The 26,508-nt window shown below is 36.5% G+C and overlaps 1 protein-coding gene and 1 long non-coding RNA gene across 2 annotated transcripts; both read left to right on the top strand.

Moving 5' to 3' along the window:
- The first annotated feature begins 285 nt into the window (after positions 1-285).
- On the top strand, positions 286-13,146 carry LOC127503922 (uncharacterized). The gene is made up of 4 exons (XR_007927253.1): positions 286-453; positions 3,601-3,695; positions 4,287-4,319; positions 11,721-13,146. It is a non-coding gene; the product is annotated as an uncharacterized LOC127503922 (long non-coding RNA).
- Positions 13,147-20,975: 7,829 nt separating this feature from the next.
- Positions 20,976-26,508, top strand: LOC127503729 (vimentin). The gene is made up of 3 exons (XM_051877825.1): positions 20,976-24,479; positions 24,767-25,447; positions 26,305-26,508. The coding sequence occupies exons 1-3, from the start codon at positions 24,014-24,016 to the stop codon at positions 26,367-26,369; spliced, it is 1,212 nt and encodes a 403-aa protein (XP_051733785.1). The 5' UTR covers positions 20,976-24,013; the 3' UTR covers positions 26,370-26,508.

Here is a 26,508-nt window from a genome sequence, read left to right as displayed (position 1 = left end):
AAAAATCATTATACAGGCTTTCATAGACAACCTAGGAAGTCGGGGGAGGACTCGTTTTTTAAGTTTCGTTACAAGCTGTTCACACAGGTAATAAAAAAGTGATTAATACCTTAAAAAATTCTTACATATAGCCTTTAAACTAAATGAAAGTAAGAAATGTTGCCTTGGAAACTAGCTTAAATAAAACACTTTGACTTTTTTCCCAAGTGGTTTTAGTGTTAGTTAAACTATAACAAGATTTGTTCCATCTTGTTGCCACAGATGTAGCTGCACCACCTGGAGATGTTTCTATATCAGGTGCGTCTAAATATGGAGCACCTGTGCATCCCGTGAAGCAGAGCCAGTGGACTGAGAGGAGACGTCCAGGAATAGATCGGCCTGTGGAGGAAGGCTTCCGTTGGCAAGCCTGAACCCCTTCGCTTTCACAAGCCGATGCCAGAATCAGTACGGCAGGTTCGCAGGCCTCGTTTCAATAAAGTGTTGGAGAGTTTCATTCACTTATCAATGTATTCTGTGCGGGTCTGTGTTTGGAGCAGATCCACGATCGTTTTTCTATCTGGATCTTTATATCAGACTGTATTGATAGAGCATGTCTCGCTCCATCTCTTCCGTCCAGTCTGTTTTTAGAGCAGAATTCCCTCTGTGATGCTTTTCCACACTTCCATCTGCTGACTGAGAGGATCCGCTTCCACCTGAGCTGACATCTGCCGGTTTTTCCCTCTCTCTCGCTCTCATCTAAGATGCTGTGCACATTTTGGATTGAAGCATTTAATTGTCCCACTGTGTGTCAGATGAGAGTCACAGACGGGTCTGATCGCTCTTCATTTCATTTCAATCTTGATCTTAAAGTTAATCTTTTGATCTAAAGGTTTCTGCTGAAATGCTTGAAACGTGTTACACGCACGTTTTTACTGTGAGCGAGTGATTTTCACGAGTAACGCCCCGGTATAAAGCGTTCACAGTCCGCTGAGCTCAAATATCTGGAGTCCCGCTGAGACTCTTCAGTTCGGTTATGAAATGATGACACATTCAGTTGGCCGAAGCTCTTGAATAACTCTGATAATCTCTGTAAATATCAGTGTAGGTCATCGAAGATGAGTATGTCCACATCTGACCACACACTCCGTCATGAACGTTTATCTGATTATTTGTGCTGAGAACAGAACCGGTCATTATACAGTTCTGGGTCAGTGATTTGAAGAACAACGTTTTAAGTTTGTCTGTTAACTGTCAGTGTCTCGGTTTATTGCATTTTCCCCCTTTTTCACATATTTTAGTAATCATTATAATACTAGGCATCATTAAAAATTCAAAGCCATTTTGAAATCAGACATTGCGTTACCATAAAAATGGTGCTTTAAAATCTTTTAGAAGCTCAGTTTTTGTGATATCAACTTCAAATTTGGAACACAACTTGGTTAGACATACGACTTTGATTTTCTAGCAATTTCAAATTATTTTGTAAAACATATTTTGTAGGGATGCACCGATATGAAAATTTTGGCCGATACCAATAACCGATAATTCTTTGTATTTGAAAGCCGATAAATCTAAATCAAAAAATTTTTATATAATTTTGAGAGCCTGATTACAAAAACAGAAGTTTCACTGTTAAAAGCCATGTCCCAAACACACAGTGTACGTTGCACTTAACTGTATTTTCCTTTTTGAAGTGATTTTTAATCATATTTCAAGCAATTCAAAACCAACATGGAGGACAGTGCGTATCTGAAGTGTCTCAGCTGAAGGAAATAATCCATTATTTATCAGCTTTAATATATCGGACAAATTTTCTTATCCGGCCGATAACGTTAACATTAAAAATCAACATATATCAGCCGATACCGATATGGTGGCCAATATATCGTGCATCTCTAATATTTTGTGTAAAGTAAAAGATGTTTAGATCTGCTTTCACTATAATCTTCTTCATGCACTCATGAATTGCAGCCATTTCAGTTCAGATCTGTGATAAAAAAATGGCGGCGACAGTTAACAGGTTTAATAATAGGCCTACATTTGATACTTTTTCTATCTAGAAAACATGTTTTTAATTCATCCTACTGTAGAGTAAAAGAGCAACACATCAGAAATAGTGTTTTCAGGGCATGCACTTATAATGGAAGTCAATGCATTAACGTTAACGTGTAGTAATTTCCTCTTCCTGTCGTCCCAATTCAACTTCCTGTGTGTTGTGGTCAGTTCAGTTCATTAAAGGATTAGTTCACTTTCAAATAAACTTTTCCTGATAATTTACTCACCCGCATGTCATCCAAGATGTTCATGTCTTTCTTTCTTCAGTCCAAAAGAAATTAAGGTTTTTGATGAAAACATTCCAGGATTTTTCTGCTTATAGTGGACTTCACTGGACACCAAACAGTTGAAGGTCAAAATTAAAGTTTGAGTGCAGCTTCAAAGGGCTTTAAACTATACCAGACGAGGAATAAGGGTCTTATCTAGAGAAACCATTGGTCATTTTCGAAAAAAAATCAAAATGTGCTTTATAGGCACAAAAGCGATTCCGTATTCTTCAGAAAGCTTACGCTGAATGTCCTACACCTTCCCTATTCAACTTACGGAACGAACGCAGCACCAGTTCTGTTTTTTCCGTAAGTTGAATAGGGAAGGTGTAGGACATTCAGCGTAAGCTTTCTGAAGAATCGCGTTCTGGTGGAAGCACTTGTGATGCGATCATTTGTGCCTATAAAGCACATTTTGGTTTTTTTTCGAAAATGACCAATGGTTTCGCTAGATAAGACTCTTATTCCTCGTCTGGTATCGTTTAAAGCCCTTTGAAGCTGCACTGAAACTGACATTTGGACCTTCAACCGTTTGGAGGCCAGTGAAGTCCACTATATGGAGAAAAATCCTGGAATGTTTTCCTCAAAAACCTTCATTTCTTTTGGACTGAAGAAAGAAGGACATGGACATCTTGGATGACATGGAGGAGAGTAAATTATCAGGAGATTTTTATTTGAAAGTGTAATATTCCTTTAATTAAAATTGAACTGATTCATCGCTGGTGTTTCAATACAGCTGAATCACTGTGCAGATTACTTACCGATTCCAAATAGTCAGTAACATGTACTAGCTTGCACTTTTTTGGTAATCTGATTACTTTTAGATTACTTGTTTATCACATACTGTAGATTTGAGAAGGATAATCTTGTGCATTTTGGTATAAGCCTAACCCTAGTTGACCAATGAAACGACAGCTGTTCATAAAGATTATTGGAGAAATACAATTCAGTTTTTCGACTTCCAAATTTCGCGCTTAATTCAATTTGTTACTTTCCATTTCTTTGTAATTCTGTGTAAATCAATTTCTGAGTGAAAATTGTTTCAAAGTCATTTTTTCTTCAGCATACATTTATAATATGATTTGGAACAATTATTAAACATTAGAAGATTTATTTTGAAACAACTCAGAAATTGCTGGCTAATATTAAAAAAAAATTAGAAAGAAACAGCAAATAAAAAAATGAACAAAGTATTTTTTTGTAAAACATACTTTAATAATCTTTGTTTTATTTACAACTTAGAAAAATCATTTTTTACAGTGTAGGTGAGGTGATTTATTGTTTTATCTTGCTTTTCCAGGTCATTTGCATGTCCGGATCCGAGTGTTGAGATCCGTGCGAGACATCACAGTCTCTTGCATCATCCGTCGGCGAGGAGCGGCGCAGTCACACTAGGTGAACGCAGGGGCGAGACGCTTCCGGCGACTTGCACATCTACCTCTTACACACACACACACACACATACACACGTGAGTCAGCGAGAGAGAGTAAAAGGTAAAACCACACCCAAGGTGTGAATGTGTGTCAACAGGATTAAGTAACATTGAGTTGTGGTTTATAATGAACAGACCAAACTGTCCTGACATTGTGTAAACGAGTAATTACAACTTGTTAAATGAGAGTACTGCAAAACATGATGTTCTTCCTCGGTGTTTCTGTCTTGTTTTCCAGCACAAATATCTAAAAATATTTAAATCGAGATACATTTACTGGAAAAGCAAAATGACTGAAGATATTAAGTCTTGTTTTCTGAAAAATTAATCAGATTTAAGTGAGTTTTTACAAATATCTGCCAATGGGGTCGGAAAAATAAACTTTGAATTGTTCTTGTTTTAAGCAAAAGTCTTGCTTTTCAAAAAAAGAAGACTTAATATCTTCAGTCATTTTGCTTTTACAGTAATTGATTTGAGAGTGTTTAGATATTTGCATTATAAAACTATCACATGTATTCACAATTATACTGAACATCTGCTCTTGTGTTTACAGAAGAAAGTCATACGAGGTTGGAACGATACGAGGGTGAGTAAATGATTTTGCTGATCTATGTGTGTGTGTGTGTGTGTGTGTGTGTGTGTGTGTGTTTCTTGATAATCAAGAGTAAAACTGTAAATGACATACATTTACTGTACAAGTCAAAAGGTTGGAATAGTTACGATCCTTAACCCCATACATACACATGCATAGAGTATGTGAACGTTTCAGCATTGAAAATCTCAAACTACAAACATAATGAAACGGTTTTTACTGTCAGTTTGATGTTGTTGATGTGTGTGTTGGGGTGAATAAATACAGGGTCTCCGCCGCGTTCAGACCACTCATTAAACTCCAGACTTATTTTAAGCTTCTGGTGGTTTAAACCAGAGCAGCACTCTTGATTTCTGCTCATTCACTGTAAACACAGACGCTGGGACAGCAGGGCTTTTTCATCTACACTGGATTCTAGATCAGGGGTTTCAGTCTTTTAGATCCACGGACCCCCAAAATATGACCATCCTCATGCAAGGGACCATCCTAAAACGGTTAAGGCATCTACACTGCAAATAATGATGTTCTTCCTCAGTGTTTCTGTCTTGTTTTCCAGCACAAATATCTAAACATTCTTAAATCTGAAGATATTAAGTCTGAAAAAAGAATCAAAATGAAGTGAGTTTGTACTTTAAACAAGAATAAATATCTGCCAATAGTGTCAGAATATTATTTATTGTTTTTACATTGTTTTTCTCTTAAACATTTCCTCGCTCTCCCTTGCGGCCCAGTTTGAAAACTCTTGTTTTGCTCGAGTAGAAAACAGATTCAGGAATCATTTGCTCATGAAGTTTAGAGCGCAAGAAACAAGATTAAAAAGAATCAGGTTCGTCCTGAAACACACATCAGGTCTGTAGAGCATGTGTTCACTCTGAACAAACCCAAAAATCTGGAGAATCTTCACCACTGACCAATTACAAGCGTGCAAAACATGCACATACCTCTTGTAATTATCAACAGTTCGTTCCCTTGAGAAAATATGTTAGTTCAAATAGATCACCGAACAAGAGACACAGAAAACACACACACAGATTTAAGCCATCAGTACTGGTAGTTTACTGTAGTATTTCTCTGTAACGCTAGGAATCATCAGGACTGGGTTATTTTTAACCTCATGCTACAGAAAATCTCTATGGAAACTTGTTTCCACCAAGTAATAAAAAATAAAAAAGTTAATTGTGACTTTTTATCTCACAATTCTGAATTTTTTTATCTGACAGTTCTGGGAATTTTTTGTTTAATTGTCAGATATAAACTCACAATTATTAAAAAAGTCAGAATTGCGAAATATAAACTTTGAATTGCGAGAAAAAAGTCAAAATTGCAAAATATAAACTCGCAATTGCGAAAAAAGTCAGAATTGCGAAATATAAACTTGGAATTGCGAGAAAAAAGTCAAAATTGCAAAATATAAACTCGCAATTGTGGAAAAAATTTCAGAATTGCAAAATATAAACTCGTAATTGCGAACAAAAAAGTCAAAATTGCAAAATATAAACTCATAATTGCGGGGAAAAATAGTCAAAATTGCAAAATAAACTCGGAATTGCAACAAAAAGTCAGAATTGCGAAATATAAACTCGCAATTGCAGAAAAAAAGTCAGAATTGCAAAATATAAACTCGCAATTGCGGAAAAAAAGTCAGAATTGCAAAATATAAACTCGCAATTGCGGAAAAAAAGTCAGAATTGCAAAATATAAACTCGCAATTGTGGAAAAAATTTCAGAATTGCAAAATATAAACTCGCAATTGCGAACAAAAAAGTCAAAATTGCAAAATATAAACTCATAATTGCGGGGAAAAATAGTCAAAATTGCAAAATAAACTCGGAATTGCAACAAAAAGTCAGAATTGCGAAATATAAACTCAGAATTGCAAAAAAATGTCAGAATTGCGAAAAAATATCAGAATTGCGAAATATAAACTCGGAATTGCGAAAAAATGTTAGAATTGCGAAATATAAACTCAAAATTGTGAAAAAATGTCAGAATTGTGAAATATAAACTCAAAATTGCGAAAAAATGTCAGAATTGTGAAATATAAACTCAAAATTGCGAAAAAAATGTCAGAATTGTGAAATATAAACTCAAAATTGCGAAAAAAATGTCAGAATTGTGAAATATAAACTCATAATTGCGAAAAAATGTCAGAATTGTGAAATATAAACTCAAAATTGCGAAAAAAATGTCAGAATTGTGAAATATAAACTCATAATTGCGAAAAAATGTTCGAATGTTGTGAAATATAAACTCAGAATTGTGAAAAATGTCATTATTGCGAAATATAAATAGTTGTGAAAAGTGTCAGATTTGTGAGATATAAACTTGTAATTATGAGATCAAAGTCTAAATTGTGAGATGTAAACTCAGAATTGTGAAAAAATTTTCAAATTGCGAGTTATAAATTCTGAAAAAAACCCATGTTAGAATTGTGAAATATAAACTCGGAATTCCAAGAAAAATGTCAGAATTGTACAATAAAAAATTACCTCTTATATTTTTATATTCCGTGGCAGAAACAAGCTTCTGTAGTTTCAGTTTTTTCATCAGTGTGTATATTATGTTTCTCATTGACTTTCAATAGTTGTCCAACAGGGAAATGGGCAGAAACACAAATTAATGTTAGAATACGCAACTGTTGTGAAAGTATCATCATATCTGAAACATGATCCACATGATGTGTGTAAATGTCTTTATACACACCGAGGGACGAGTCTTTGGTAACTGATACTAATGTAACTGTAAGTGTTGTAATGTAAAACAGCTTTCACAACCCACTTTACTTGTTTTTCTGAGGGAACTGGAGATTCAACATGAAAAAAGTTGAATTTCTAAAATATTGTGCATTATTCATCACTTGTGAATGTTTAAGTTGAGAATATATGAACTCAAACCTCACATACTCAGACTGAACGACAACATTTGGAAAAACAAAGAGACTGGAGGAAAATACGAGGAGGGAAAAAAGACCCGGTCGGGTTGGACAATAAAATACTAATTAGCCACTTGCACTAATGCTGAAAATATCGTCTAGACGAGTCACATTAACTGTCAGGCTTTATTTTATGTGAGGCTGCAGAAAAACACTCAGGCTTTTACACGTTTGCTGATTCCAGGGGAAAGTCCAGAGCGAACAGACACCAGAATCCACTCAAACGCCGTCATAAAACATGCAGACGAGGCTTTTATTTGATATTGCTAATATGAATAACAATAAAAAATCTATTTGTGTCTAATGAAGAGCGCGTCAGGACCGTTAATGAGCTGCAGTGATGAAATATAATGAAAGTCAAATCATATAAAAGACTCGTTTGTGCTGAAAGTTACAACCGTTATGAGACTGATATGATAAAACACTGATAATCAAGAGTAAAACTGTAAATGACATACATTTACTGTACAAGTCAAAAGGTTGGAATAGTTACGATCCTTAAATGTTTTTGAAAGAAGCCTCTTCTGCTCACCAAAAAGTGTGTGTGTGAGTGTGTGTGTGTGTGTGTGTGTGTGTGTGTGTGTGTGTGTGTGTGTTGTGGTGAACTGTCTCTGATGAGACGCGGCCGTCTGTGAGATCAGTGTCACATAAACACACACGATTATAACTAAAAGAAGAACAAGACGCTGACTAGAGAAATTCATGTTTGTTTAAACAGAGACTGTGATGAAATGAAGAAGAGTGAGCGGTTCTGTGTGTCTCCATCTCTTCTCCTCACACACACACACACACACACCTTAAAGTGAACCCCTGGTTTTAAGACTTGTATGGCTTAACATAACGTAAATGATGTCTCTTACTGAAATATGTAGTAGAAAACCCATGAAAGATTTACTTTCCACATCGTTTTATACATATTTTGGACAATGGGGGGCGCCATTTTGTTTAGGCGCACAGTGCGTTCTCTGTCATTCTACTAAAAGCCTCAAAGTCATCAGGGCTAAAGTGGAGAGAACAAAGATGCAGATCTTCAGGAAGTTTTATTCGTCCACATTCTTCACAACTTCCCACTCTTTTCTCCTCTTATCGCTAGTAAAGCAGTAAAGACTTTCATCGCTTCTCTTGTGGCTCATCGACTGAAAATTACAACCAAAAGCTGCACAATGTGGCATCGTATATTATATTCTGAGTTGTGTTGCGGTAAAAATAGCTCAGCGAGAGCAACCATTTGACGTCACCGACATAGAACACACTGTGCGCCTAAACAAAATGGCGCCCCCCATTGTCCAAATACGTATAAAACGATGTGGAAAGTAAATCTTTCATGGGTTTTTCTACATATTTCAGTAAGAGACATCATTTACGTTATATTAAGCCATACAAGTCTTAACACCAGGGGTTCAATTTAAAATAAAGTGTAACCTAAATAATTTCTGGTAGTTTACATACTAATATTTTGTTAATTGTCTTGGAATTTTTTAACATTAGAGTGAAAAAATAATGAAGATAATTAAAAAAATTCTATAATTGGGCTAAAAGTTTTTTTTAAAAACGGTTCCTGTTAATGTGTGTGTGTTAATGGGCCGTTACAGTTCCTGCTCCAGCCTACAGGGGCGCTGCTGAGTATGAGCTTAAACACACACACACCTGAAGGTCCACACTTAGCCAAAAATTATAAAATTTCACCAGAGCGTTTTTACTTGATTTTAACATGATTTAAAGCATGACCAACAGGGGACCTGAAAAATGTCCCTTCTTTGCTCAGTGGTCCCCTGTTGGTGAATGTGTAACGACACCATGGTCCCCTGTTAGATAGATAGACAAGTACACACACACACACACACACACACTCTTTCCCACACAGCGTCTCAGAATAACTCGAGGTGGTTTAGTGAAGGCTTCAATCAGCCTCTCTCTCTTCAGAAGATTGTAATTCATCATTCTTTTGTCTTCATGAACTACAATTACAGATCAAACTGCTCCACATCTGGATGTCAGTGTTTGACGGCTCAGAAACATCTAGTCCAACAATATTTGTTTCAGAAGTCAAACTGGAAACTATGAGATCTTCAGAGAAGCATGTAAATGTGAACGTGAAATGCGTCTATGCTGCTTCTCAGTCCAGAAATCTCCTCAAGATCACTTGAGCTGTCAGAGTCTCGGTTCATTGCTTTTTTCCTCATCACATATTTTGCAGGGTATCCGCGGGGCATTAAAAAACATTAAAAGTCATTAAATGGATTTTGCAAAAATTAAGGCCTTAAATGGCATTAAAAAGCATTAAATTTCTACAGGCATTAAATTTTTTAGATAGTTTTGAATAAAAATAATACTACCAGTTTATTTTGAATAAAGCCTAAATAATTAATAACTTTGATTTGCTGTCGCAAAATATGTAAGTTGGTGTGATACACACACGGAACCGGTTTGGTAATTGCCTCCGGCCGGTGCGAAATTGCCGTAACGCCGGTTTGGACAGCGGCGGGCTGAGATCTGGAGACGGAAGGCTGCATCAGTGTTGCCAACTTAGCGCCTTTTCAGACCCCTTTTGTGACTTTCTTCTAAGAAAGCGCGTTGTGACGAATATAGCGATTTGTTAACCTCATCCAGCTTCCGAGACCCCCTGGTTCTGCCGCATGAGCGCGAGATCTTGCTTTCTCTGGTTCAGCAGCGCATTCAGTTGAGGATGTCAGAGAACGAATAAAATAGATATTATTGCTTCTAACCTGAGTGATCATTTTACGTGTACATATAGCCAAAATCACACCAAATGTCTTTATCTTATGTGTATGGTGATTTTGTCACACAATGTCTTGATTATAAATCAGGATTTTAGTGCTGGTTTAACATGTCAGGGCTCGAACTTTACTTTCTCGACCGGACAAGGACCTGATTAAAACGTCAATACCAAAAAAAAAAAAAAGCCAGCAACTTGGGAATCACCAAAACGCGAGTATGACTGATTTTATTACATTTAGTGTTAGTGGCAATCGATAGTGGATAATAATAGTCTGTATAATGTACTGACGGTAACAATGTTGCGCTGTTGAGGCTCATGCAGCATCTCGAGGAGAAATGGAAAAATGGTAAAAATTCAAAATGTGGAGTTTTTGTAACTTGATACTGGTGAGCAAAACCACACGACCAAGAATGCTGTTTTCCTAAACAGGCTACCATCACGATTAAAAACGTGACACTGATATCATACAACAATTAACAAGTAGTTAATATTAAGCCACTTACATTTTAGAAGGAACATTGACTGTTTTTGTTCTATTTTATCAGCGAAAATAGTTTCTAACAAAGATCACAGCAGAACCAAAGCGCTACACTCAGCCTTGTTTTCATTACTGAATGATTCAGCGTTTTGAACGAATCGGTTGAGTCAAAGATTCAATGACCCATTCATAAACAACTGCCTCATTCTTGAATGAATCAGCCATTTGAATGAATCGTTTGAATGAATGAATCAATGACTTACTCATTAAGACGGTTACTTGCTGCCACCTACTGGTGGTTTAGTTTCATTTTCAAAAGTATCCAACATTTCATATTTGTATTTTCAAACAATATTTAAAACAATCCCATAACATTATTTAATGCAGTTGTAATCAATCAAAAATATGCAGATTCACACATGTCAGAGCTGCAATATTCTGAACGGATATTGCTTCAGAACAAATTTATATTTACACAATAAAAATAAAAAAAATTCCGGACAAGCTACTGTTTTACTCGTACAAGTGAATGACCGATTTACGCGTGTCCACATGACAAGGCTTAATGTCGAGCCCTGTATGTAATCTTAATGGGCCACGTTTCAGTCACCATTTCATAATGAATGACAACAGAAAAATATATAAATGAAACAATTTTATTGGGAATTTGGCAGTATTAAAATACATTATGTGACCAAAAGGGTAGCAGCAGAGAAGCAAACAAATGTAAAGGGCTGACATACATGTGAATACAACAATGACATGATGAATATTCTAATTGCCGTATGTCGTCATGTATCGGCATTTAGCGGCATATATATATGGCATTAAAAAAATTGTAAAATTGGCATTAAAAAGCATTAAATTAGATTTGATGAAACCTGTAGAAACCCTGTTTTAGTAGTCCTCCTCTGAGCAGGTTAAGGAAGTATTTGAGAACTTCTTCAGACTTAAATGAAGTTTTGTTTCGTCTGACTGTAAATGATCCTACTATACTTCTTTCGCTGGTAAACTGTAACACGAGTGAGTGAGTTTGTCCATCTGTTCACAGAATGTTCCTTAAACTCTTAAACTTTCTTCATAAGAACATTTTTATTGAATGTTAAGAATGTTTCCTGAATCCAGATGAGCTGATGAACATCTTTGTGTTTGTGGTATCTGCACACGAGAACTCATGATGATAAACGTATGTTTGATATTATATTTGAATACCTTTGCGATCAGAAATCTCTTTAATGTTCTCAGGACGCGTCACATGACTCCGGTGATGTTGAGGAATGTGCAGATGTCAGTGCTCTTGTATTTCTGTCTGAATTCAGCGCTTGATGAGGTCAGAGGTCATGTGAGTAACTGAACTCAAAACCCATCATGGAAAATGTCTCGGAGGTTTAAAGTGTTTTACATGCGTGTGAATGAGAGAGACGGTTGTGACACTCGTCAGACGGGACGAGCTTGTTGAGCGATTGACTGATAGCTTGCAGATTTAATTATATTTTAATATATTCCATATATATATATATATGTATATGTATCTTCTGTAACATTATAAATGTCTTTACTGTCACTTTTGATCTATGTAATGCGTCCTTGATTAATAAAGGTTGTTGTTTTGTTACTCAACATTGATAATAATCATAAATGTTTCTTGATCATCAAATCATCATATCAGAATGATTTCTGAAGGATCATGTGACACTGAAGACTGGAGTAATGATGCTGAAAATTCAGCTTTGATCACAGGATATAAATTATATTTTACTAAATATTCATACAAATTTACATTGTAATAATATTTCACTGTTTTACTGTATTTTTGATCAATTAAATGCAGCTTTGAAGAGACTCTTTCAGAAACATAAACAAATATTAATTAATCCAAACTTTGAAAGGTAGTATAAATATATATATATATGTATATAGTGTTGTCTGAAACCTTAAACAGGAATAAACCTGTCCTAAATCTGTTCCCAATCCTGAATATTAAATATATCCGGACGTTTCTGTCATCTGAAGCCTCTGATAAATCATTCATTGATCATTAAAGTCACTTTGATTTATTGATATTTTATGGAATGGCAGGACTGCGTCATGTGACGTGACGGCGGCGGCTTCATCTGCAGGATTAGGTGACAGACCGCGGCTCATGAAGGCGATCGGGGCGGGAGGCTAATTAATGCTGGTGAATATTTCAAAGCTTGAATAAATTAACATTTTGTGTAAAGTTAAAATAAGGTAAAGTAAAAGCATCATGGTGGGAGTTTTTCTAATGACTGTAGCAGGTGGTGTTCGCTGGAATGTGTGTGTGTGTGTGTGTGTGTGGTAATGAACAGAAATGTTTTTATTAGTTTTACTTTAGTTGTGTAGCCTTGGCCCACAAACGTTAAGTGCTCGTTTCAAACACGGGCTTCAGAAGCAGTTTGTTGAGTTCTCGTTCTTCTAGTTGCACAGATGATCGTCGGATCGACACGTTCGCGTTTCTCTCGCCATTAGCGACTTGTCACGGCAGATTGAATTCTGCAAACATCAGAGATTCAGAGCCGCTTCCAAATGACAGTGTTTGAATGTTCCTGCAGGCAGTAACCAAAGCAGAGACAGAAACACCAGAGAGAGCCAAAGACTCACACACACACACACACACACACACAACACACAAACAACACAATAATCACCAGTCAACACACACACACACACACACATATACACACTAACACACGCACCCTCATACACACATACACACACATATACTGTACACACACACAATAGTCACCAGTCAACACACACACACACAAACAACACAATAATCACCAGTCAACACACACACACACACACAAACAACACAATAATCACCAGTCAACACACACACATACACACACACACACACATATACACACTAACACACGCACCCTCATACACACATACACACACATATACTGTACACACACACACACACACACACACAAACAACACAATAATCACCAGTCAACACACACACACACACACACACACAAACAACACAATAATCACCAGTCAACACACACACACACACACATATACACACTAACACACGCACCCTCATACACACATACACACACATATACTGTACACACACACACACACAATAGTCACCAGTCAACACACACACACACACACACAAACAACACAATAATCACCAGTCAACACACACACATACACACACACACACATATACACACTAACACACGCACCCTCATACACACATACACACACATATACTGTACACATACACACACAATAGTCACCAGTCAACACACACTCATACACACACACATACATACACACTAACACACGCACCCTCATACACACATACACGAACATATACTGTACACACACACACACACAATCAACACAATAGTCATCAGTCAACACACACTCATACACACTAACACACACATATACTGTACACACACTCACTCAAATACAGACACACACACACACACACAGTGATTTTTTATCTCACAACTCTGACGTTTTTCCCTGTGATTGTGAATTAAGATATAAACTCAGAAACGTTTTATTTTTAACTCTGATGGAAACACGCTTCCATAGAAAACCTTGTTATGGAAACATTTGATTATTTTTTCTTCAAAAAATGTTTAAGAATGTTAAAAATGTTTAATAAAATAAAAGATGTAATTCGATATAATTAAGTTAAAGGAGTCATGACATGATTTTTTTTATTATTTTAATATGTTCCTTGAGGTTCACTCATAATGTTAATGACATTTTTTGCACACACACACACACACATATATTGTGATTATTATTATTATTATTATTTTTAACCCTCATTCTGCCCCTTTGAAATGATCAGTTTTTAAGGTGCAGCTCCTTTAAGGCGTGTCAGTAAACGCCCACTGTTTTGATTGGCCATTGTAGAGGAAACCGCCCACTCACTATTGAGAAAGTGTTTCGAAATCATTATCCTTATAATCCATCATTTATAGACAAAGCATTATGAAATCATACACTGACAGTTTATGATGCAGCTTCTGTCAGATCCAGTACAGTCGCTGCTTCATCTGTCAGCTGAAAACTCTTCATTACACTGTTCCTCAGTCAAATGCTCCGAACAAACATAAAATCCTCCAACCTCTTCCGGGACGCCATTAAAATAAACCATCCGCTTGTTTCCAAAACTCGGATCCTTCTGAAGTCTGTACAGAGACGCAAACCAGCTGTTTAAACTGGACTGGAATGTTCTTTCACTCTTTCATTTGTCCTGTTGTGTGGAGCGTGTCAGAACTGTGTAGTTCTATCAGTGTAGACAGCGTCAGCCATTACGATGACTTCTGTTTGCTTTTGACGCGACGCTCACATCCAGCGACTGAACGCCAGTGGGCGGGGCCTATGGTGTGATGTGTAACTATTGGTAAGTGTCTTGCTGGAGGCGGTCATATGCAAATGTATTTGCCCGTGTGATGTCACAAGTCACCCAATAAAAAAAGAGCCGTTTTTGAAGCTTGATTAAATAAAAACTGTTTATAATGTGTTGGACTTTTTAAACTCTGAAACTTGCAGGATGTTTTAATGTTACAGAGTCCTTTTATGTATCAAAAAATCAAGGTAAATTTGATTTCTCATGTCATGACCCCTTTAAGATATTAAGTCTTAATATTTTCTCCTTTTTTACTTGTAAGTAAATGTATCTTGTTTAAAGAATATTATGATAACATTACAATAAGATTTCATCTGTCAACATTAGTTAATATGAACTAACAATGAACAATATTTCTACAGCATTTATTAATCTCAATTAATGTTAATTTTAGCATTTACTAATGCATTAAAATCAAACGTTGTATCTGTTAATATTATTTAATGGACCTAAGCTATTTGTTATGGAAGCCCATTTCCGCTACTTATATAAAAAATTTTTTTTAAAAATGAATAGAAAATTAAATAAATAAATAAATAAATAAAAATACTTAGAAGAAATAAAAGAAAATTTAATTATTACATAAAAAGTGTAAATTGTGACAAGTGAAAATTGATCAAAAAGTGAATGAGATGAAAAGTTATGACTTAAGTCCAAATTCTGACAGAAAAGTAGAAATTCTGACTTAAAAAAGTCTTAATTATGACACAAAAAAATGAAACTATGACATTAAAAAATCTAAATTCTGACATAAGTTGAAATTGACATAAAAAAAGTCAAAATTATGTCATACTAAGTCAAATTATGGATGAAAAAGTCATAATTATGACATTAAAATGTTGAAACTGACATTAAAGAGTTAAATTGAAATTGACATAAGTCAAAATTATGAGATAAAGTCTAAATTATGACATACTAAGTCAATTATGAAATGAAAAGTTGAAATTATGACAAAAAATTGATCAAAAAGTCGACATTAAAAGTCCAAATTCTGATATTAATGTAGAAATTCTGACTTAAAAAGTCATAATTATGACACAAAAAATTGAAACTATGACATAAAAAATTTAAAATTCTGACATCAATTGAAATTATGACAAAAAAAGTCAAAATTACGTCATACTAAGTCAAATTATGGCTTAAAAAGTTATGAGATAAAGTTGAAATTATGAAATTAAATCAATTATGAGATGAAAAGTTGGAGTTATGACTTAAGTCCAAATTCTGACAAAAAATAGAAATTCTGACTTAAAAAAGTCATAATTATGACACAAAAAAAATGAAACTATGACATTAAAAAAATTCTGACATAAGTTGAAATTGACATAAAAGTCAAAATTATGTCATACTAAGTCAAATTATGGCTTAAAAAGGTTAAAACTGACATTAAAAAGTTGAAATTCTGAGTTAAATTGAAATTGGCAAAAAGTCAAAATTATGAGATAAAGTCTAAATTATGACATACTAAGTCAATTATGAAATGAAAAGTTGGAATTATGACAAAAAATTGATCAAAAAATCGACATTAAAAATTTGAAATTCTGACAATAGTTGAAATTGACAAAAAGTCAAAATTTTGAAATAAAAATAATGACATACTGAATCAATTATGAGATTAAACAATTTAAATTATGAGATAAAAAGTCAAATTTATGGCCTTCTGTTATAATTCTGATTTTATGTAATAGGCTTCCATAATCTGTATTAACTAACATTCACAAAGATTAATAAATGCGATAACAAACGTAGTTAAGTCAGTTAAAGCATTCACCAGTAGGAGCGCACTGTGAACTGAAGACGTGTTGATGTTGATGTTGTCAGTCAGAAGGCTCTTTGTCAGGCAGAAGCGGAACGCTGTAAATGGAAAATCCCTGATTGTGTAACACGTCGAGCGCTCATTCAGCAGCGTGAAATGGAGCGTAACAGACTCTGAACTCTATGGGATGAAAGTGAAAGGTGCCGCCCAACTCCACTTCTGTCTTTACAACCATTCACTGCTTTTTTTAGGCATGCTTCCGGCCAAACATTGGAGTATCGCCGTGGCAACGCTGGGGCGCAGGTGTGGCACTCTTACCTGTGTGGCGTCAGATAAGAGGTTTCCCTCAGGGACGGACTCCGGTTGCCGAGCGACCGCATACTTGACAAACAAGCGCGCACATTCCACAGGATCTCCCAGGAAAGGAGCACCTTGTTATTGTTGTTGCCATGGTGCTGCGGCGAGCAGGTGCGCGCGTGTCCCCTTGTTATTGATGTCGCGTGACGCACGCGCAAACCGCCACGGGGAACCCACTGGACGAGTCTCAGTTCGTCGGTTGTGAAGGTGGGAATTCCGGCAGAATGTGTTTACCCAGAATTCCTAGTCGAATTCAAAGGCTTGACCCTGTGTGTGTGTGTGTGTGTAATTTAACCCGTCTGTCTCTCGCTGATCTCACATCAGATATTGTACAGTATGTGTTCATACACTGAAACAGAAACACACAAACATCATGTCACATGACTGAGCAGAGAAACACCACATACAGGAACGGGTCACTAAATATCAGATCAAGTGTTGTTTATTCTAAAAAACCCAATCAAAACACGAGACACACTTAATCCATCTAACGATACATTTTACCCTAATATATTTATCTTTAAACGTATTTCAGTATATGCAAACATTTATTTTGCTAATATAGATGCTAAAATATGATATATAATATATATATATATATATAAAATTTATTACATAAATACATTTTCTAAGTTTTAGTTATCTTCCCTATTTATTATTTTTCATATTTATTTTGGCCATTTTTGAATATATTTTCAGTAACACTTAAGAATAAGGTTATTACCTTACTAAGTGTTACAATGTTTTTAAAAAGTGTTACACTTATTTATTAAGTGTTAGTTTTTTAAAAAAGTGTTACACTTATTTATTAAGTGTTAGTTTTTAAAAAAAGTGTTACACTTAACTGTTACAATGTTTAAAAAGTCTTACACTTATTAAGTGTTACAATGTTTAAAAAAGTGTTACACGTATAGTATTTACAGTGTAACATGTTACAAATTATATATTTGAAGAAAAACACATTTTGCGTTTACCCAAAATTGGAAATGCATTTTCCTGCTCCTTAAAGTGCATCTTGTAATATATTTTTGCTTTGAAATGAATATATATTTTGGTAACACTTTATTTTGCAGTGTGTTTGTAACATGTTACATGTAGTAATACATATAAATTATGCATAATTACATGCCCTAACTCTATAGTAAGTACATGTAGTTAATTAATATTACTCAGTACTTAACTGAACAAGTACACTGTAACACAGACACCTTCAAATAAAGTGTAACACATTTTTTTTAAATATATAATTAATTTTTTTATATTGTGTAGTCACACATATAAGTGAGCACTCGTGCGTTTTGTTTTGGTTCCCATTATTCATGTTAACCGGCGTTACACAAACTTTACAGCAGTTACTGAGCACTGAAGATGAATATGAATCTTGTGTTTCTGATGCGTTACACTCAATCTGTAGGGAAGATGTTAAAGTATGAACCTGAAGGGGTTTTATCATTTCATTCACACTTTTTTAGAAGTTGCAAGTCAGTGCAAGAATGTCTAGTAAATATTAAATTATTTACAGTCAAAATTCTTGTACTTCCTGCCAAGAAAAACATCTGCATGTAAAAAAAGCCAGCTGATTTTTTTTCTCAATGTAACGAGAATCTCTTGATGAAACTGGCTGAGGCCGTAATGAAACCCTGTCCGTCTGAACCGAGAGACGTTCCTCAGACGTCAGAGAGGTCAAACCATTATTTTTCAGGGTGAAATGTAAAAATAATGGGATGATGTTAGTTTTACTCAAATCTACATAAATGACATTCTGTCTCATGTTAATAATATCCATCACGGAGACACAAATGACTCCCAAAGACCCGGAAAGCTGATTATAGACTTACAAATCGCTGTGAAGTGTGTCCCGAGACAGAAACCCATCTCTGAGCTGAAGCGTGGGATTCATGCAGGTATGATGGTGTTTAGACGTGCTTTGGCATGTTATTGATGCGTATCACCTCGTCCAACACAATGTTTAACATCTCATCTGCGGTTTCAGATGCTTTGTGTTAGATATTTATGGAAACACTCATGATAATGCAGTTTTTGCAGTCAGTATTTGTCTAATTGATTTTGTCACTCAAACGAACCACATGGAACAAACACAATCTAGAGGAGCATTCAGGGTTCAGATTAATGCATCTCAAATCAAAGTGGGACAAAAGAGGTGATTCTGAAGCAGCTGTACAGCTCTTTTTTTACAAACCATTATTCTAAAGCAGCTCTACAGAAAACCGTTTTTAAATGTATGAACCTGAAAATAGAGCTTGAAAACAGCTAGAAGTTAATGTCCCCTTAGTGTGTCCCTAGCATACTGCCTTAAAACATGTACCAGAACAAATGTGCCTGTAGTCAAATGTTTTGGTAAAAGACTTGAGCTTGTGAGAGATTGAAAGATCTGTGGCGCCCTCTGCTGTACAAACATCAACTCCAAATGTTTGAAATGCTTACAAATCAGAAAGGGTTATTTAAGTCTTGAAAATCAGTGAAGGTTCCCTCATTTGATGTCAAGATATGGTGATTTGACGTTTTAGTACCTCATTGTTTATGTCTCATTTTATAACAGGGCAACTCTGGTTTCTCTTTTTGTAGCATCCAAGGGGAAAAAAAGCTTTGACAGGTTAAATTTGCTGTACTTCATTTCAACACCAACATAACAGCTAAACAAAAGAGTTATCAAACATAAAATAAACGTACAATTATTATGCACTACTGCCACTTAATAACTAAAAAGCAATAGCCTAAAAATTACATCTACTAATGCAAGGCGTTATTTTAAGGCGTATTTATCAGGCATCTTTTAAGGTGACACCTAGTTCAGACATACATGTATATATTTTTATACATTTCTGATATACATGCACTGCTCCTCCTTCTCCTCGGCAGGATTCTAGCAACTGAGTTTTGCACAGACTTCTGTTTATTTAGCTTTCGAGCTAGTAGAGCATTGCAATAATCAATGCAGGAAAATACAAAAATGTTGATCAACTTTTCAGCCGCAGGGAATGACAACACGGGACGTAGTCTGGCAGTGTTTCCAAGATGAACTCGTGATGTTTTAACAGTGTTCTGGACATCTGGACATGAGGATCAAATGTTGAATTAGTATAAAATATCAGCTGTTAACTAGATTAGCTAACAAACTTTATGCTGGCTTGAGAAAGCCTAGCCTGAAAGTGTGAAGTAGTTTAAAAAGCTTAAAGTTTAAATGTTTTAAGTCTAAAGTAGCTAAAAAAAAAAAAGTAGCTTAATTTAAATGTTTTAATGTTTTAACACATTGCTAACATGATCTTAACACATTGATAGCATATTGCTAGCATTTTTTAGCACAATGCTAACATGATTTTAAGGGTTAGTTCACCCAAAAATGAAAATTCTGTCATTTATTACTCACCCTCATGTCGTTCCACACCCGTAAGACCTTCGTTCATCTTCAGAACACAAATTAAGATATTTTTGATGAAATCCGATGGCTCAGTGAGGCCTGCATAGCCAGCAATGACATTTCCTCTCTCAAGATCCATTAATGTACTAAAAACATATTTAAATCAGTTCATGTGAGTACAGTGGTTCAATATTAATATTATAAAGCCACAAGAATATTTTTGGTGTGCCAAAAAAAAACGAAATAATGAATTATATAGTGATGGCCGATTTCAAAACACTGCTTCATGAAGCTTCGGAGTGTTATGAATCAGCGTGTCGAATCATGATTCGGATCGCGTGTCAAACCGCCAAACTGCTGAAATCACGTGACTTTGGCGCTCCGAACCGCTGATTCATAACGCTGATTCATAACGCTCCGAAGCTTCATGAAGCAGTGTTTTGAAATCGGCTTTATAATTAATATCGCTTTATAATATGAATATTGAACCACTGTACTCACATGAACTGATTTAAATATGTTTTTAGTACATTAATGGATCTTGAGAGAGGAAATGTCATTGCTGGCTATGCAGGCCTCACTGAGCCATCGGATTTCAACAAAAATATCTCAATTTGTGTTCTGAAGATGAACGAAAGTCTTATGGGTGTGGAACGACATGAGGGTGAGTAATTAATGACATTATTTTCTAACCCTTTAACATGTTTTATCACACTTAGCATGTTTCAGGACATTGCTAACATGATCTTAACACATTGTTAGCATATGTTAACATGTTTCTAGCATGTTTTAGCACATTGTTAACATGATCTTAGCAGGTTTTGTCACGTTGTTAACATGTTTTATCACATTGCTAGCATTACCATGTTTTAATACATAGCTAGAATGATCTTAGCATTGTTTAACACATTGTTAGCATGGTCATAACATGTTTTAATGCATTTTGCTAACTTGTTTTCGCATGTTGTTAGCGAGATTTAGCATATTGCTAACATAATCTTAACAGGTTTTATCACATTGTTAACATGATCTTATTATGTTATCTTACTATGGTCTTAGCACGTTTTAACGTTTTATCACATTGCTAACGTTATTTAGCATGTTATTAGCATTATCTTAGCATGTTGCTAACATGTTTTAGCACGTCATTAACATGATCTTAACAGGTTTTGTCACGTTGTTAACATGTTTTATCACATTGCTAGCATTATTTACCATGTTTTAACACATAGCTAGCATTATCTTAACATTGTTTAACACATTGCTAGCATGGTCATAACATGTTTTAACGCATTGCTAGCAAGTTTTAGCATATTACTAACATAATCTTAACAGGTTTTATCACATTGTTAATGTGATCTTACTATGTAGCTAGTATGTTTTAACACATTGCTAGCATGATCCTAGCACATTTTAACGTTTTATCACATTGCTAACATGTTATTAGCATTATCTTATGTTTTAGCACATTGTTAACATGATCTTAACATGTTTTAACATGTTGCTAGCATGATCCTTAACATGTTGTTAACATAAATTAGCATGATCTTAACATGAATTAACATGACTTAGCATTTTGATAGCATGTTTTAGCACGTTGCTAGTATCAATTAGCATGATGCTAGCACATGGCTAGCATGTTTTAGCTTGTCTTAGGATAGTTGTTAAACTTTGGAGACAGCATAAATACTCCATAAGAGTTCTTGTATGAAATTTTTGACCCCCTCAGTGAAAGTCTATGGAAATTTGGTAATGTTCGGAACTCCAATATGGGAATTCCATACGCAGATCAATTAGAAAAAGATATAGCAAACCGAGTCAGAACAGTCTGAGCCGAGTTTGGTGGTTGTAGCTTTAAAGCTTTAGGAGGTATTGTTTATTATTTAGTCTCAGAAGAAGAAGAAGAAGAAGCTCAAATAGTAGATCAGTTTGTTGGTTTGACAAAGCAAAATACATTGAGAAAGAAAGGCCACAGCCACATTATCATCAGGTTTTGAATGTGTGTAAATCTGTCATCTATATAAAAATGAAATTTAAAACCAAGTGATCTTAAGAGTTGCCCGAGGGGAAAAATGTAAATGAGTAAAAGAGTAAAGGGCCCAAAATTGACCCCTGAGGAACGCCAGATTGAAATCACACCCACCTCAGACCTGCGTCCACCCATAGTGACAAACTGCTTACGATCTGAGAGGCTGGACTTAAACCAGTTTAGTGCAGCATCAGAAACACCAATGACAGTCTCTACATGTGTGATTAAAAGAGAATGATCTACAGTTAAGCACACAAGTTTTTCTTCTGTAATAATATCACATAAAATCACTGCATTGTTAACAAAGTGTGCGTTGAAAAGTGTTGATTTCAACAGACACGGGAGAAAACTCCTTGAGTTTAAGCGCTGACAGGTTGTTAAAATGAACCCCAGTAGGCCTACACAAGTCTTTTTTGCACAGAAATGTAGGAAAAGAGACGGCATCGGAAGATGAATGTGTAAAACTGTCTTGAAGAGTGATGTATATAGCGCTTAGGCCATCATATCTATTAACACCATCAGTCAGTGTCGGTGATGTGAAGTGCTGAGAATGTCACAATATTCTCATGAGACAATCACATTCCAGCTACAGCCACACATAAACACGTCATATATCAACTCAAACCAGCTGAACACATCTGTAGGATTTACTTTGAAACAATTCACTCAGAAATTGCTTGTAAATTTCACAAATAATTACATAGACACAGCAAGTAACAATGAAATTTTGAAGTAGAACAACTGAAATTGTATTTTCTTGTAAAACAGACTCTAATAATCTATTTACAACTTCAAAAAATACTTTTTTATTTACAGTGTACATGTAATTTTCAAATCGAGCAAGTGATTTAACTAGAAAACAAATGATTTCTTTGAAAGAGAATGTTTAGTGGCTTTGTTGATTGTAAAGTTGCTTGTTTTACTAGTTTTAAGACTTGCTGTAGAATCAAGACAAGTATTCTACAATTGAGGATCTCAAAAACAAAATTAGTATTTTATGTAAATCAAGATAATTCGTAGCATGGCTAAATATAACATTTTGATAAGATACACTGCAAAAAATGTTCTTCCTCAGTGTTTTTGTCTTGTTTTCCAGCACAAACATCTAAACATTCTTAAATCAAGACAAAATACTGAGGAAAGAACATCATTTTTTGCAGCACACATCACGAATCTCCCCAAAAATCTGACAAACAAACGGAGAGAAACAAGCTGAGAAGAGAGCTAAAGGGCTTGAGTTTATTTGTAAAGCACATTAATTCATCTGTATGAGGTTATATGGAAACAGTGAGCCACACTGACCTGAAATTACAGTGAGAAGAAATAGTGACTCTCGCACACTTGCTGGTTATGTGGCACTGAAGTGCGAGAGCCGCTCGGCCTCCAGATGACAATGATACGTGAGCTAATGAGAAACTCAGGCCTTCGAACTCGGGCAGGAGTGTCATGATCCGCTTTTAAAACATGTCAAAACCCTGCAAGACTTTCAAGGGCCTGTGCAAGATTCTTGGCAGGTCCATATAAACGCTGACAAGCTGAAGGGAGAGTCAGGCACGAGGAGAAACCTTCCAGATCACAAGCGCAGAAGCCCGAGGAAACAGACATGAGAGGTACGACGTATTCGCAGAAGAGCCTGAGCGTCAGCGGCTCCAGCCGGATGAGGGTCCAGAGCCCGTCGCCTTCCCGATGCCGAGGCTCTTCATACAGCCGTGGCCGGACGGGATTCCAGGGTCAGGCGGTGGAAGTCGCCACTGAGATCCATCAGCACCACGCCAACGAGAAGGAGGAGATGCAGGAGCTGAACGTGCGCTTTGCTGGATACATCGAGAAGGTCCAGGCGCTGGAGCAGAGGAACGCCGCGCTGAGAGCCGAGCTGGAATCCCTTCAGGGACGCTTTAAGGGAGGACCGACCGGCCTCGGGGAGGAATACGAACTGAAGTTTAAAGAGATGAGGGACCTAATCGAAGCTCTGACTGCTGAGAAGGGCGCAGCTGATATAGAGAGAGGCTACATCGAGGAGGAGGTGGAGGTCTGGAGGCTGAAGCTGGAGGAAGAGCTGGCCATCAAAGGTGAGGCTGAAGATCAATATGTGCAAAAAATTATGTTCTCGTTTTCCAGAACAAATATCTAAATATTCTTAAATCAAAAAATGTATTATTGAAATTAAAATAATGTCTGTTTGTAGATCAAAAGTTCAATGACCAATTAGTCTAAATTTTAAAAAAAGAGTTGGACCAAAGTCAGAACGCTAACATACAGCCTCTATTGCATGAATAAATAAAAATGTATAATGTTTATTTATAAAATACCATTTGTATATGAACTCACTCATGACCTCGATGAATCGACTCCACAGAGGAGGCTGAAATGATTCTCCGCGAGTTCCGTCAAGACGTCGACAACGCCACGCTACAGAAGGCCGACCTGGAGAAACGCATCGAGCAGCTGGTGGCTGAGATCGAGTTCCTAAAGAAGCTCCACGACGAGGAAGTCGCCGACCTCCTCAAGCAAATCGAGGAGTCCAAGGTGACGGTGGAGCTGGACTCCGACAGACCCGACCTGGCCGCGTACCTGCGCAACATGCGCGCGGAGATCGAGGCCGTGGCCGCCCGCAATGTCCAGGAGGCCGAAAAGTGGTACAAGGGCAAGTTCGACACTCTGAAAGAGCAGGCCAGCAAACACGAGGACCACATGAAGACCATGAAGGACGAGATCACCTCCTTCCACAACCAGGTCACGGACCTGCAGAACCAGATCGACGGCCTGAGGGCGCGTAACGCCGCTCTGGAGCAGCAGCTGGAGGACATGGAGGCCGCGCACCTGGACAAGGCGGCCGGTCTGGAGGACATCATCGCCCAGCTGGAGAGCCAGCTGTGCGAGACCAAGATGGAAATGGGGAAATACATGGCCGACTACCAGGAGCTGCTTCACATCAAGCTGAAGCTGGACGCGGAGATCGCCACCTACAGGAAGCTGCTGGAAGGAGAGGAGAAGCGACTTGGGATCTCTGTCGCCGAAGGTCTGTCTGGAGTGGCGGGTGAGTTTACCAAAATATACTAGTGCTTTAGGATGGTCAAGTGTCCATTCCTGTTAACTTATTATGGCTGGAATACATTGAATGACTTTTTCCACAATTTACAGCTAATTGGCAAAAGTCAAAGTTGGTTTGCAGATTTGGCAGATTTCACAGAAAATCGACTGAAGATCAAACACTAACAGATTTTCAGAACAATTCAAACTCGCGCCGAATGAAACTTCACGTGATATCAGAATTATCATAAATATGAGTTTCCAAGTCGGAAATTGGACATTAACTTTCTCTCAAATCATATTTACTGCTAGGAAACTCAGAAATAATTTTTATACCCCAGTTTCCGAATTTCCTAGTCGGAAATTCCTAGTTGGAGTTTCCTAGTCTGAAATTCCTAGTTGGAGTTTCCTAGTTGGAAATAAACACCCTGTCAAGTCATATTTACTACTGGGAAACTCAGATAATTTTGACACCCGAGTTTCCAAGTTGGCCGTTCCAAAAACTATAAACATGATGGAGTTGAGAACGACTGCTGCTGTGACTGGTGTGATAGAGCTGTGAATGTTTATATAGTTGTAAACGAATGCAACACTACATTTTATTCAAAATGAAATATCTTCAGTACATTTTGGCTTTAATAAGATTTGCCCAAGAAATGGGCAAGAATAAACCTGGTGTCCTCCATGATTCCTATTCTTTCTGACAAGGGGGCGTTCATGTCCAATTTCCGACTAGGAAACTCCAACTAGGAATTTCTAACTAGGAAACTTGTATTTATGATAATTCCAATATCACATGAAGGCAGCATGTCTCTTTCTTGCAAACTCCGGTTGTGTCTTAATGTGATGTCCTAATTTTCACAGCAGTGACGGAGGAGAGAACCACGTCTGTGTCCCGCACTGTAGAGACTCACACGGCTGTTGCCTGAGGACTGATGGAAGCGTCCGACGACTCAAACCCGACTAAACCTGTCCCACTAAACTAACTGAGTTAACTGAGACTCACGAGAAGTAAAACTTTGTCTCATGTAAAAGAACCGGTACTAAATAAAGCTTGAGTTCAATGCA

The sequence above is a fragment of the Ctenopharyngodon idella genome, chromosome 21 (assembly GCF_019924925.1).
Source record: "Ctenopharyngodon idella isolate HZGC_01 chromosome 21, HZGC01, whole genome shotgun sequence".
Classification (NCBI taxonomy): domain Eukaryota; kingdom Metazoa; phylum Chordata; class Actinopteri; order Cypriniformes; family Xenocyprididae; genus Ctenopharyngodon; species Ctenopharyngodon idella.
Note: the sequence above shows the minus strand (reverse complement) of the source record. Positions and strands in the feature narration are given on the sequence as shown.